Source organism: Durio zibethinus, chromosome 21, assembly GCF_047325235.1.
Source record: "Durio zibethinus cultivar Kanyao isolate XHJ-2024 chromosome 21, ASM4732523v1, whole genome shotgun sequence".
In the NCBI taxonomy this organism is placed as follows: domain Eukaryota; kingdom Viridiplantae; phylum Streptophyta; class Magnoliopsida; order Malvales; family Malvaceae; genus Durio; species Durio zibethinus.
The window spans coordinates 11284754-11297137 of record NC_143182.1 but is presented as its reverse complement, the minus strand read 5'-3'; the positions used below and the strand labels follow the sequence as shown (position 1 = coordinate 11297137).

Sequence of the window (12384 nt, the reverse complement as noted above, 5' to 3'; positions counted from 1 at the left end):
AAGTTATCCCAAATTCCATATTAATTAAATATTTAATGTCTGTTTTTATTTTCTTTTTGAAATAATATTTAACTTTTCATATAAAAAAAGTCATAATCTAAAAATAATAAAAAAGATTATACAAATATTACTTTTTAAAATTGACTGTGTTAATCAATTAAATTAAATTTTAAATTTATATAATTAACAAATTTTTTATCATATTATTACTCTTCAATTAACTGACATTCTTTTTATTTTTCCTTGTTAATGAGGGCAATATAGTCATTAAGAACAAGCCACATGAACATTCACAATGTTATTTTGTTTGGTTTTTCATTTGATTTATGTTTAATTTATTATTTTTACATATAAAAATTCCTCAAACCTCCTAATGCATAATAACAGGTAATTTTTTTTCTTATAAATTTTCAAATTAGATTGATTACTTTTAAATAGTAAAGATTTTTTTTTTATCGATAGAGTTTTAAAATTTTACAAATAATATTTAAAAAACTAACATGTGTTTTGATTTTTTAATACTGCTAATCTAAAAATCCAATAAGATTGACACTAATGATATCTTATGTTAAATCTTTCTTCTTTTTTTCTTTTAAATATCTTATGTTAAATATTAATTTGTCACTTTATCATTATTTAAAATAATAAAAAAATTTATATTTGATGCAATGTCAATTTATAATGTTAATGAACTACATGATGATACATTATCAAAGAAATTAATTTTAAAAATATTTTTAAGATTAAACGAATTTGATTTTAGGATTTTAAAATTTTAAAATTAAATTTTTAATAAAATATTATTATATGATTAATTGAAGGTGTATAACATTCATAAGGTTCAATAGACATTGGTCCATATAGTTAGCCAAGTAATTCACACAAAATTAGCCTCACAATGAATATAGTTATTAAAGTAATAGTAGTAAGATTACATTTTTTTTAAGTCACTTTCCTTCTCGTCGCCGTTTGTTCTTTGACTTTACCTTGTTTATCCCTCTCATTCCCACTTATTTACCATTTTGCTCACTCACCCATCCTTTTCTTCTTTACTATATCTATTTCTAAAGCTGTCCGCTCGCAGTCTGTTCCTGCCTAGCCTCAGCAAGCACATATTCTCTCTTCTTTTTCCTTTTCCACCCATGCCATAAAGGAACAAAGCAAGCAACGAACAAAACGTAAAAGAAAAACTCTTCAATCCAACATTTAATGCTTATTAACTTCTTTAATAAATATTGTTGCTTCAGATCGTAATTCACAGCATTTATTGTCGTCTTTCATTTTGTATACCTACCTTCCCCATTCACTTTGCTAAACCCATTTTATACCTTTGGTATTTTTTTTTTTTTTGGGACCAAAAACTTAAATGTAAGGTAGGGGACCATGTTAGATTCCCCAAATTCTGATTCTCAATGTAATTGTTGTGGACCACCCCTTCATATATTCTCCACCATTTTTTTTTTTTTTTTAAATTATCAAGATTTGCTCATTATTTTTTAAATTAACTGACATATTATTAAAATTAATATTTAAAAGATATAAGTTTGAGAGAATTTAAATTTATAATATTTTTTAATTTGATATATAATAAAATAAAAAAAATTAATCCAAATCATTAAAATTAAAATTTTAAAATTTTAATTTTATATCATTTTTTGATGGTAAAATTCCTAGCATTGTGTCCAAACTTTTTCTGATTTCAAACAAAACCTTTCATTTTCTCCTTACTTATATTAAGATTTTGCTTTTTTAATATAACAAAAAAAAATCATAGCATTTTAATTTTGCTAGAAGGTTCATCTTTGTATAAATCTTATTATTACACATATCTTTCATATCATACTAGTATTGGATATTTATGATGAATGTCACATCATTAAAATTGTCATGCAACACCTGCGAATCCATGCTTTTCATTCATTAGACAGGATAAAATAATATTTATAATATTATCATTTTATTAATCTTAATATTTACAATTTTTTTATACAAAAAAGGGCACATGAAATATTAATCTAACATGATAATTAATTTGACATATTAACATGACAATTTCATAAGTACATATGAAATGTACTTTCTATCTTCTCATTTTTATTCTTTATAGTGTCTAAAGCCTAGAGGTACCATTGGCTGCCATTAATTAGTATAGTTGGAATTTACAAGTAGATCTAATAATTTAAAATATAATTTATTAATATGATATGAAAAAAATATAAAAATAATATAATTTAAACTTTTAATAAAAACATATTTAATAAAATTTTAAAAATATATTTTATATTTTTATGTTCATCTAAATTATAATATATAAATTTTATATAAAATATAATATAAAATATATAAATTATTAATATTTTATGTAACACAAATATATAAATTATTATAACTACTTGCAAGGGATAAAAGCTACAAGAACATGAATGTTGTATGACACCAAAACGGCACCGTAAAAGGATTTCCCACTGGGGTCCTTCCCAGGCCCAGGTGCCTCTTGCTGTGGCATTCTTCTGAATCTGTTGCTTCATTGATTGCTACCGGGGAAATTGTGGGGCCAGATGACTATTTGGTAAATAAACTAAGAACTCAAGGGCAAACACTAATTTTAAAAAAAAAAAAAAAACTGATTCAAGAGAGGAGCAAAGAGGTAAGGAAAGGAAAAAAGAGTCTATTGGCGGGCTTCACTGAGAGGCTATTGCTGCTGGCTTTGCTTTTGCTCATTGGCATATTATTCTCTTTTTATTGTTTTTATTTCCTTGGAGGCAACTTTTCTTCACTTTATATCTCTACTTTACTTTGTTCTCAGTTTCCCTTCTCCTTCTTCTTCTTGTTTTTCCACTGCTACTTCTTTCTACTTCAACTTCTTCTTTTCTCTCTTTCCCAAAGCTTAATAACAATGGCAGAAATAACCCATCCTCCCATGGACCAGCTTCAAGACCTCGAGTACTGCATAGACTCTAACCCTCCCTGGGGTACGTGTTGTTTTGATTATTTTTATAACTAAAAAACGAGGCAGTAATGAGAAAAATGGGATGATGGGTCTTGAACTTAAAGTTTCTTTTATGTTTGTTTTCTGTCTCTTCCATTTTTCTTTTTTGCTTTTCTCATTGTGGTAATGGCTTTAAGCTTTACGCGTTATGACACTAGGATGGTACAAGCAAGCAGAAAAAAAAAGAAGTTGTGGGTCATAGTTATGGCTAAAAACAAAAGGGTTGTTCCTTGTTGTTTTAGAGTCAGTAACTTTGTATTTCTGTGAATGTATCAGGAGACATTATGGCATTATTATGAACTTGAACCTAGTAGAGGGAAAATAAATTATTTTAAAAAATTTTACTTTTTTCCACTTTTTAATTGGGTTTCTTAAGTTTTGTTTATAATGTTAAATATGTGCAACATTTTGCTGTAAGTATTTGTTCCTTGATTTCCTGACAAAATGCTGCTTTTTCTTTATTTAAAAAAAAAAGATTTGAGTCGTGGAGAGTTTTTCCCTTTTCATGATTTCTTTGGATAGTCGGGAATTATCATGAAACCAATGATTTATTTTTGATGATTTTATTGGGTTTTTTTCTCTGTATTTTCTCATGTACCAAACAGAGGATTCCTTGGTATTCATCATGTTTGGAAGTTGGTTTACTGAATTGAATGGCATTTCTGTAATTTCCCTGTTACTTACAGAACAATCCTCTTTGGTTGCCTGTAAAAATAGTCGTGCTTGATGAATGCAACTACTGGGTATCATTTGCTTTGTATTACAATAGTCATCAACTTGGAATGCAGAAAACTCATGCATGTTTTAGGGATCATTCCTTCAGTACGACTGCAATGACCACGGCCTGCGAGAGGATCATGTTTCTTTTTCTATGACAAGATATCTATTGGTCCCAAGCGTATAACACTGATGTACTTATATTTACAATTACCTTCTCTTGGTACCAATTCAGTCAGATGATCGACATCATATTGGAAGAGATCATGCACATTGTGCATTTGCTTTTAGCAATCCATATTAGGATGTGCTGTTTCTATATAGACTTATTAAATTGGATCTAGTCTCCAATTTAAGAATTATTTGTTGATTGATGAGGGTAGTGATGGTTTTTGAACTATTGAGGAGGCTATGAATTTCAACATTTCTTCTATGATAACAATTAGATTCTTAGTGAGATAGGTGGAATTGGATCTACTTCGTTTTGTTCAAGTGTAAGAGATTTGATCATTGCATTTTTTAACACTAAAGGTTTTTTTGCCATGTGAACCATTAGACTTCTGAAACTCCTTGCCAGCAGCTGCTAAATTATATCGTGCTGCCCGCCCTTAAGGGACCTATTTAACCACCATTGCCACCTTCCTTGAAATAACCTCCCTACATCTCATACCACTGGCTCCGCTTGTGCATCAGACTGCTGAAGGTCTCATCTATCCCCACCCTGCAATGGCTTTACTTATTTACTACTTCAATATGATATGAAGCTGAGAGAAGGTGGATAATAGTTGATATAATGTGAGATAAATGTCTAAGAAAAAGATAGGTTGAGGTTTGGTGCTTTTCTAGGCTCTTATTACCTCTACACGAATTCCATATGACCGAGAAATACACAAGCTAAATGCTTTGCAGCTTAAAGAATTGAAGGATCAAGTAACCAATTCAGTTTTCATAAGGATATTTCTTGTAGTCCCTGTTTTTAAGATTAGGCCACATTGTGACTGGGCTGCTAGTTAATTCTGTATTTCCAATTGCATTACTTGGGTACTCTTCTCTTGCCTTGTGTATGGAACTCTAACTTTCAACAACCTATAAGCATAACATTGAGCCATGTAGAGACAAAAATAAGTTGAAGAAAAGGGTGAGAGTAGGATGAATAACAAGGCCATTAAAAGTGATCGTCAACATTCAATATTGACAGAAAATATTTGTGGTCCACATAGGGAATAAGTTATGCTTAAGGATTTTATCTTAGATGCAAGTAAGATAAGACGCTTTTGATGGATGCTGATGTTTTTATGACTGCAGTTATGATTTAGTCTAGTAGATAAGTTGTTGAAATCTGAAGAATTTTCCCATGATGAGCCCATAATTGAAAAGCTACGCTCTTGCTATTTACAGGATTTCTTATAAACAGTTTCATTGATGTAGATCTCATCTCTGCCCCATAAAAAGGGTGTAGTAACAATTTCTTTCATTGTTAATCAATGTGGATCAATGCCAAGAATTAAGGGATTCTAGTTGTTTGTCCGCACCTGTAGCTGCATGCTAAGCAAAATTTAGGAGATAAGGGATTCTAGTTATTTATTCATACCTGTAGCTGCACTGCAATCACATTTCTATCACTGTATATATACCCGATTATTTTCTTTTAATATACACATACAGCTTTGTCACTCTATACCTTGTTATTCTAAATAATTATCAACAGCTTAAATATCAGTTCAATTAAGTCTAAACTAATGCATATTAGAAACAAGTCTTCATTTTGACTTTGTCAAGTTCACACGTGTAGGCTTCAAGTTTATTCCTGAATATCTTACCCATGCTTATAAACAAAGCTTTTTTTCTTGCAGCTGAAACCATCCTATTAGCGTTTCAGAACTACATCCTGATGTTGGGTACAAGTGTAATGATTCCTTCATTGCTTGTCCCAGCGATGGGCGGAAGCGATGTAAGCTGGTTATACTCAAATTTTTTAGTTTGTTATCATCTTAATTCTTGCTTGGTTTATCTCATGAATTGCTGCCACGCCAAGGGATCTATGCTGGTAACTTTGAACCAAGTTTATTGGTTCCCTACTAGTATTATTTTTTGAGGTTAACATGCCATTGATTAATGAGATAAGGCCTTGTCTTTGCTTCTTTTTTCTGTTTTTCTTCTTTTCCCTTCTTCTCAACTTCACAGTAGATTGAAAACTGGTAATCATACATGGTTGAATTTTGGTCTAGAGGATCTTGGAGCACTATTTACCATGATAGATCATGCATTTATCCTTCTGCTAAAATTGCCTTCTTTTCTTTTAACACCTATCCTGTTTCTTTATCCATTTTTGGCTCATAACCAGGGGGACAAAGCACGGGTAATACAGACTTTGCTCTTTGTAGCTGGCATTAACACCCTTCTTCAAGCTCTTTTCGGGACAAGGTTACCAGCTATTGTTGGAGGTTCTTATGCTTATATCATCCCAATAGCCTATATAATAAGTGATTCATCATTGCAACGGATTAGTGATCAACATGAAGTAAGTTGCTTGTTGACCACCAGTTTCCTTATTTTTGAGCAAATGTGAACCGTCTAAATATAGCTGACAAGGATGAAAAAACCTTTTTACTCCATAGCTTATGAACATCAGAACTGTGTGAACATATGCATCCTAGCAAACATAGTAGTGAAACTCTGCCTTCTAACCTAGCAGCAGGAGCATCAGTGAGTCATTGCTTGGAGAAAGAGCAACTCTTATTTTTTCCAATATTAATTTAAGAAAGACAAAAGAACTCGTATAAATTTTAGATGGGCATCTAACCTAAAACCAATTGGTTGCTTTGATACCATGTTAAAGTTTAGAATGACCATCCAACCAAAAATCAATTAGCACTAGGTGGAGAGGCTTTGTTATATTTATGCGCCTGGGTTGCCCCCTATTTAACTGATTTGGAATTTCTTTTATCACCACTTCAATAGTCAGGACTTATTATTGCAAAAAAAGAAATCTAACCTTTCAGAGCAATATCAAGGGAGCAGGTGTCAATGTCCTGACAAGCTTACCTTGTAAAATTTATTCGTCATTTACATCATTGTCCTCAACTAGTCATATGAAAACACATAACTTTGAATTGCTTTTTACACCCACCTATCAACATTGGTTCATAAAAATGGGCTAGGGAAACATGAGTTTAATGGGTTTCTTTCTCCTAAGAATAAGATGCTTACTGCAAATAGTTTTTTTTTTTTTTTTAACTCTACAGAATTATGCGTTTAAGTTGATGAATCTAACTTCTTTAAACTCATGGTATCAAAAGCTGTGGTACTGTTAGTATGGTGCCCCATCAGTGCCACATCCCACTAGAGTCTGTCAATTTGATTCCCTTTTCAGTAATTGAACTTTCTCATTGCTAGGGGTAATTTGAAAGAGATCTTCCCATGTGATTGGTTTGCAGAGATTTATACAAACGATGCGAGCTATTCAAGGAGCTCTTATTGTAGCGTCAAGCATACAAATTATCGTGGGATACAGCCAAGTTTGGGGTCTCTTTTCACGGTACACTGGTAGCATAAGAAAATGCGAAGCTGTTAACCCACCAGAGTAGGATTATATTGTTCTTCACTGTTGTTTTGGTTTTCCATGCAGGTTTTTTAGCCCTGTTGGTATGGCGCCAGTGGTTGCATTGGTAGGCTTGGGACTGTTTCAGAAAGGATTTCCTTTGGTAGGTATTGCTATAGAAGGAATTTTTTTTTATTACATTGAGCATCCATTTAGTTGATGGGCTCTGAGTATGGAACGTCTATTTGATATATTTAGCACATCTTGCAGCCACATAATCAGGAATGCTAATGTCTGCATTTTAGTGTTTTTTTTTCTTTTTTTTTTAATTCTAGCTCATTGAATATGATTGTTAGCTCAGTGTGCTATCAAAATTCCTTTTAAAGTGTCACAGGAAGCTACTAAATCATCCTTGTTGTCTTTGGATGATTAGTTTAGTCTCCTTAAATGGTGTTGAGCCTTCGTTCGAATCATTCCCCCTCACTGAGTGGACACTTTCTCTTATCTTTAGTTCTTTTTATGATCATAACTACCCACTTTCTGGGGAAAAAAGTAAAAAATAAAAAACCAACCATGACTTAAAGTAAAAGAAAAATTAGATTCTATTGGGAAATGTTTATGCTAATAATGGATGCGTAAGTCTAGTTAATATTAAGAAAATCATATTATAGTTTCGCCCAAACACATTTAATGTCATTTTTTCAGTTAAGTGGGCTGTTTGATATCAATGCTAAGATTGTTATTTAGCTTTTTGAGGAATGAGATTCTTAAATTCCAATGTTGACTTGGAGTGTTGACCATCCATATTTCATTTTTCACCGCAATGTTTTTGTTTAACAGATGACTTATGTTTGCAGTAACCACTATATCAAATCTTACTGAGATTAGCTGAATGGGATACTTCCTGTTTCTATGTGAGTATCACACACCTCTAATTTGTTGTTTGCATTATTTGTTTCAGCTGGGAAACTGTGTGGAAATCGGGCTGCCAATGCTGTTGTTGGTGATTGGAGTGTCGCAAGTAAGTTTTTAGTATAACTGTTACCATATCACTGCCCCAGTTATTTTTTCTCTCCTTTTATTTTTTATTCACTCCTTTATTTATTTTGCTTGAGTTTCACATGTTATGGCTTTTTGGGAGTTTGCAGTACCTAAAGCATGTGAGGCCATTAAGAAATGTCCCTATTTTTGAAAGGTTTCCTGTATTGATCTGTGTTGCAATCATTTGGATCTATTCTCTTACACTGACTGCCAGTGGGGCTTACCGTTACAAGCCGAATACTACTCAACTTAGTTGCCGTACTGACAGAGCAAATCTCATATCTACTGCTCCGTGGTATATCAAAATATCAACTTTAACCTCTCTTTACTTGTGTTCTGTTTCACTGGTTCTGACATTAATGTTTATGATTCAGGTTCAAGTTCCCTTACCCTCTTCAGTGGGGTCCTCCTACATTTTCAGCTGGCCATTCCTTTGCTATGATGTCTGCTGTTTTAGTGTCTATGGTTGAGGTACATCTATCGATGATACATTCTACTCAAAGTTCAAACTGACAAGTCTACTGTAAATAATGTCTGGATTGATGAAATTGCTTCTTAATGTTACCTATCTTGCTATAGTCAACTGGAGCTTACAAGGCAGCATCTCGATTGGCTATTGCAACTCCACCTCCAGCTTACGTATTAAGCCGTGGGATTGGCTGGCAGGTGGGCTGGTTTAATATTACTATTGCTCTCTATTTCTTTTTCTTTCATTCCATTTTTCTGATAAACCAAACAAGTACAAGTAGCTAAGAAAATACATATATGATCAACCAAACAAGCACTTGTAGAGGGAAATCCAGCAAACAGATAACCAACAAACCATCATATAGCTGAAGAAAATCCAACGTAAAATTGGATCAAACCCTCACATTGTGAAACTTGAACCTAGGGCCTTATTGGTTCAGGAGCCTTTCCCTTAGGATTAAGATAAGACCTCATTGGCAATCTATCATAGCATGTACTTATTGACTGTAGCATATTATTTTAGCATTTGAGGGGAAGGATATATGATGAAGATAAAAGAGCCTGTCATTTATATAGCAAGCAAGTATAACTACTTTAATATCTTTTAAAGTCTGTTATTCTATAGCAATTGATTTGATCTTATTTCTGTTTGATATGAATATTTTCTATAGTTGAAACAGAAACAGAAAAGGAAGGATTGAGCTGTTATTATTGAGTTTATCCAGAAAGTTGCCATTTTAAAGATTTTTGTACATTTTAACATCATTTAAGGTTTAAGCAGTCACTGAATGATATAGAAATAGCTTACATGTAGCGTGAACATAATCTTTCCGTGATTGCTTCAAATTATGCTTCAGTGTAAAAAACAACTGATCTGTTTCATCCTCAGCCATGAGCATCATCCTTCTAGCTTCTCACACACTATAGACTATACACAATTTTAAAATTTTCAACTTTGTCATACTATGTACCTTATATTAACTTTAGTAATTTGACATTTCATTCAGTTACCTTTTTTTTTTTTGTCATACTTCATTCAAGTGGATTGAAGAGCTATAAAATTTTCATAATCATTTTGCAGGGGATTGGCATCTTGCTTGATGGTCTATTTGGAACGGGGACTGGTTCTACTGTTTCTGTGTAAGATATCTACAGCAGCTATTGCTGCATGCTGCTAGTGTTGTCTTGACCCCCCATGTTTAAGACATCTTGCTTGTGTTTCAGGGAAAATGTTGGACTCCTCGGGCTAAGCCGAGTTGGAAGTCGCAGAGTTGTTCAGATATCTGCTGCCTTCATGATGTTTTTCTCAACCTTAGGTACTTACACCTTACTTTGGAATCCTAAGGAGCAAGGGACTTGATTCATGCTATGAGAAGCATTTATAATTCTCTTAACCAGTGTCCAGGCATGTGGCTTAGAGTTAGACAAACAGTGTTTTTGACTTACTTATAACAATTAAGACCACTTAATTGTGACAGCATCAACAAATTATTGACATATTCTTCCCCGTTTATGGTATTTTGACTCATGTTTTTGCAGGAAAATTTGGAGCTGTATTTGCATCCATACCTTTCCCGATCTTTGCAGCACTATATTGTGTACTGTTTGGCCTTGTGGGTATGTATTACTTTTATCCAAGTTCTTTTTTTTTTTTCCATGTTGTTTATGTCCTTAATGACAATTTCCTGATTGCTGTAGCTTCAGTTGGATTATCATTTCTCCAATTCACAAACATGAATTGCATGAGAAACCTCATTATTACAGGGCTATCACTCTTCCTTGGGATTTCCATCCCACAATTCTTTAATGAATATTGGAATCCAACATACCGAGGTCTCGTTCACACCAATGCAGGATGGGTAAGCATTGTAGTCAAACCCATTCCATTAGATTCCTGATAAATTGTAGGCTAGTGTCTTAACGATGCAGGTAAGTGTCCATGCAGTTCAATGCATTGGTGAATACCATATTCTCATCGCCGGCAACAGTTGGTCTGATCGTGGCGGTGTTTCTGGACAATACGATAGAAGTGGAAAAATCGAAGAAAGATAGAGGGATGCCATGGTGGGTCAAGTTCAGAACATTTAGAGGAGACAATAGAAATGAGGAGTTCTACACTTTGCCATTCAACCTCAACAGGTTCTTTCCACCAACCTAGTGGAGTCCCGATAGCAGGCAAAAATCAAAAAGCTAATTTTCTTTGGCTAATCCAATCCCAATTTGGTAGTAGATGCCCTAATCTTTCCTTTTGTTTCCACCACGAATCCAATTTTTTGTGAGCCGTTGTAAAAGGGGCCCAGGGTAGGGTTTTAGAGCATTTAATCTCTGCTTCTTGTAGATGGCAATAATAAAGGAAATCAGTTCATATTGAAATTGAGATCTTCCTTGTCAATGCTAATCACCTTGTTTGCCTCTTGATACTCAAAGTTTTCTGTTTGTTGGGACAAGGAGACAAAAATTTCAATCTAGGGTTTAATTTGATAATGGGAGGAACCCCAGGGGCCAAATCGAAAAACGAAATCAAACTGAATAAATGAAGCCTCAGACAGCCAGTGAAAGTAACATCAAAATTAAAAGTTCAGTCGGTAATTCCAACTATTAATAGAAAACTCTTCATTGGCTTCATCAATCACTTTCCGACTATTAATCGTAAAAGATTACTAAAAGAGTTAAGGAAAAAAATCATTTAAGAATATGTAATCGCCGAAAACGGCTCCGTAGATCACAAGGAGTCAGATCCACCGGTTCCTATCAGCAAGCGAAACATGACATTCCTTTCGATCCGATCGTAGCATCGCCGGTCACTGCTCTTTTCTTGGCTACCGGCGACGTGGCATCGGACCCAACACTCCACAAATAAATAATTAAAATGATTGTTGGAAAACCAAAAGCACACCCTCAGAGACCCGTTTCAAATCACTCACACAGCGTAACACGCTTTGAGGAAGCCCCCGCGTAGATTCCCGGCCAACCATCAATCACCTAAGAACAATAATCAGAGGGCTGAGATTGGCGGACGGGAAAATGGAAAGTTTCCTTTGCGTATTGACGCTGCTGATTAAAGTGTCATACGGCACTTCCTATCCATGGGATTTCTTCCTCATTGGGATTTCGCTCTCAACACTTTTCTTCCTCCTTACAAATTTATTTTACAAAATAAAAACCCTAAAATTACATGTTTTTCGTTATGAATGAAAGAACTTAGATGCGGATTTTATAGAGTAGCGAAGTAAAAACCCTAGATCTCTCGATTGGAATTCTTTACTGGTTTTGAAGAGGCCGAATGTGGGTTTCGGATTTGTTATAAATAGGCCCAAAATGTTTGGGCCAGATGATACAAACTTCGTAAAACAAAAGTTTAATAAATTAATTAATAATTAATAATTAATTAATTTACTTGATTAATTTTTTTTTAATAATAAATTATTGGATTTAAATTTTATTGTGATCATTTATTTAAATTATTTTATATGTATAATTTATAATTATTTATTTTAAATTATTAAATACGATACATTTTATTTCGATTTAATTTTATTTCACTGGTGTAGACTACATTTAGGCTCCTAGACGTCGACGTCGTTGATCGAACTGGAATGACGTTTCTATCTCAATCAGACGGCCAAAA

At 33.4% G+C, this 12384-nt stretch overlaps 1 protein-coding gene and 3 non-coding genes across 6 annotated transcripts; 1 reads left to right on the top strand and 3 right to left on the bottom strand.

Moving 5' to 3' along the window:
* Positions 1-2682: 2682 nt before the first annotated feature.
* On the top strand, positions 2683-11128 carry LOC111305602 (nucleobase-ascorbate transporter 1). 3 transcript variants are annotated; one of them, XM_022903282.2, is made up of 14 exons: positions 2683-2972; positions 5560-5657; positions 6051-6227; positions 7144-7244; positions 7335-7410; positions 8209-8268; positions 8396-8583; positions 8663-8759; positions 8868-8954; positions 9838-9896; positions 9981-10072; positions 10296-10373; positions 10455-10615; positions 10702-11128. In XM_022903282.2, exons 1-14 carry the CDS (start codon positions 2897-2899, stop codon positions 10912-10914), a joined length of 1563 nt encoding a protein of 520 aa, XP_022759017.1. In that variant the 5' UTR covers positions 2683-2896; the 3' UTR covers positions 10915-11128. The 3 variants fall into 3 exon arrangements, with proteins under 3 accessions (XP_022759017.1, XP_089606288.1, XP_089606287.1); XM_089750162.1 differs by having other exon boundaries at positions 6051-6202; positions 7119-7244; positions 10702-10914; XM_089750161.1 differs by having other exon boundaries at positions 10521-10794.
* A 161-nt stretch (positions 11129-11289) lies between these two features.
* Positions 11290-11379, bottom strand: LOC149512885 (small nucleolar RNA snoR77Y). The gene has a single exon (XR_016331771.1). It is a non-coding gene; the product is annotated as a small nucleolar RNA snoR77Y (small nucleolar RNA).
* Positions 11380-11448: 69 nt separating this feature from the next.
* On the bottom strand, positions 11449-11599 carry LOC149512884 (small nucleolar RNA snoR2/U65). Its single transcript, XR_016331785.1, has one exon. It is a non-coding gene; the product is annotated as a small nucleolar RNA snoR2/U65 (small nucleolar RNA).
* Positions 11600-11800: 201 nt separating this feature from the next.
* Positions 11801-11865, bottom strand: LOC149512883 (small nucleolar RNA U49). Its single transcript, XR_016331786.1, has one exon. It is a non-coding gene; the product is annotated as a small nucleolar RNA U49 (small nucleolar RNA).
* Between the last annotated feature and the right edge of the window lie 519 nt (positions 11866-12384).

Excerpts from the sequence above, each read along its gene's own strand:
- LOC111305602 (XM_022903282.2), top strand. The coding sequence starts at position 2,897 with ATGGCAGAAATAACCCATCCTCCCATGGACCAGCTTCAAGACCTCGAG. Across the intron at positions 7,411-8,208 it reads TTCAGAAAGGATTTCCTTTG|CTGGGAAACTGTGTGGAAAT; the intron begins GTAGGTATTGCT and ends TATTTGTTTCAG. Across the intron at positions 8,760-8,867 it reads TTTTAGTGTCTATGGTTGAG|TCAACTGGAGCTTACAAGGC; the intron begins GTACATCTATCG and ends ATCTTGCTATAG.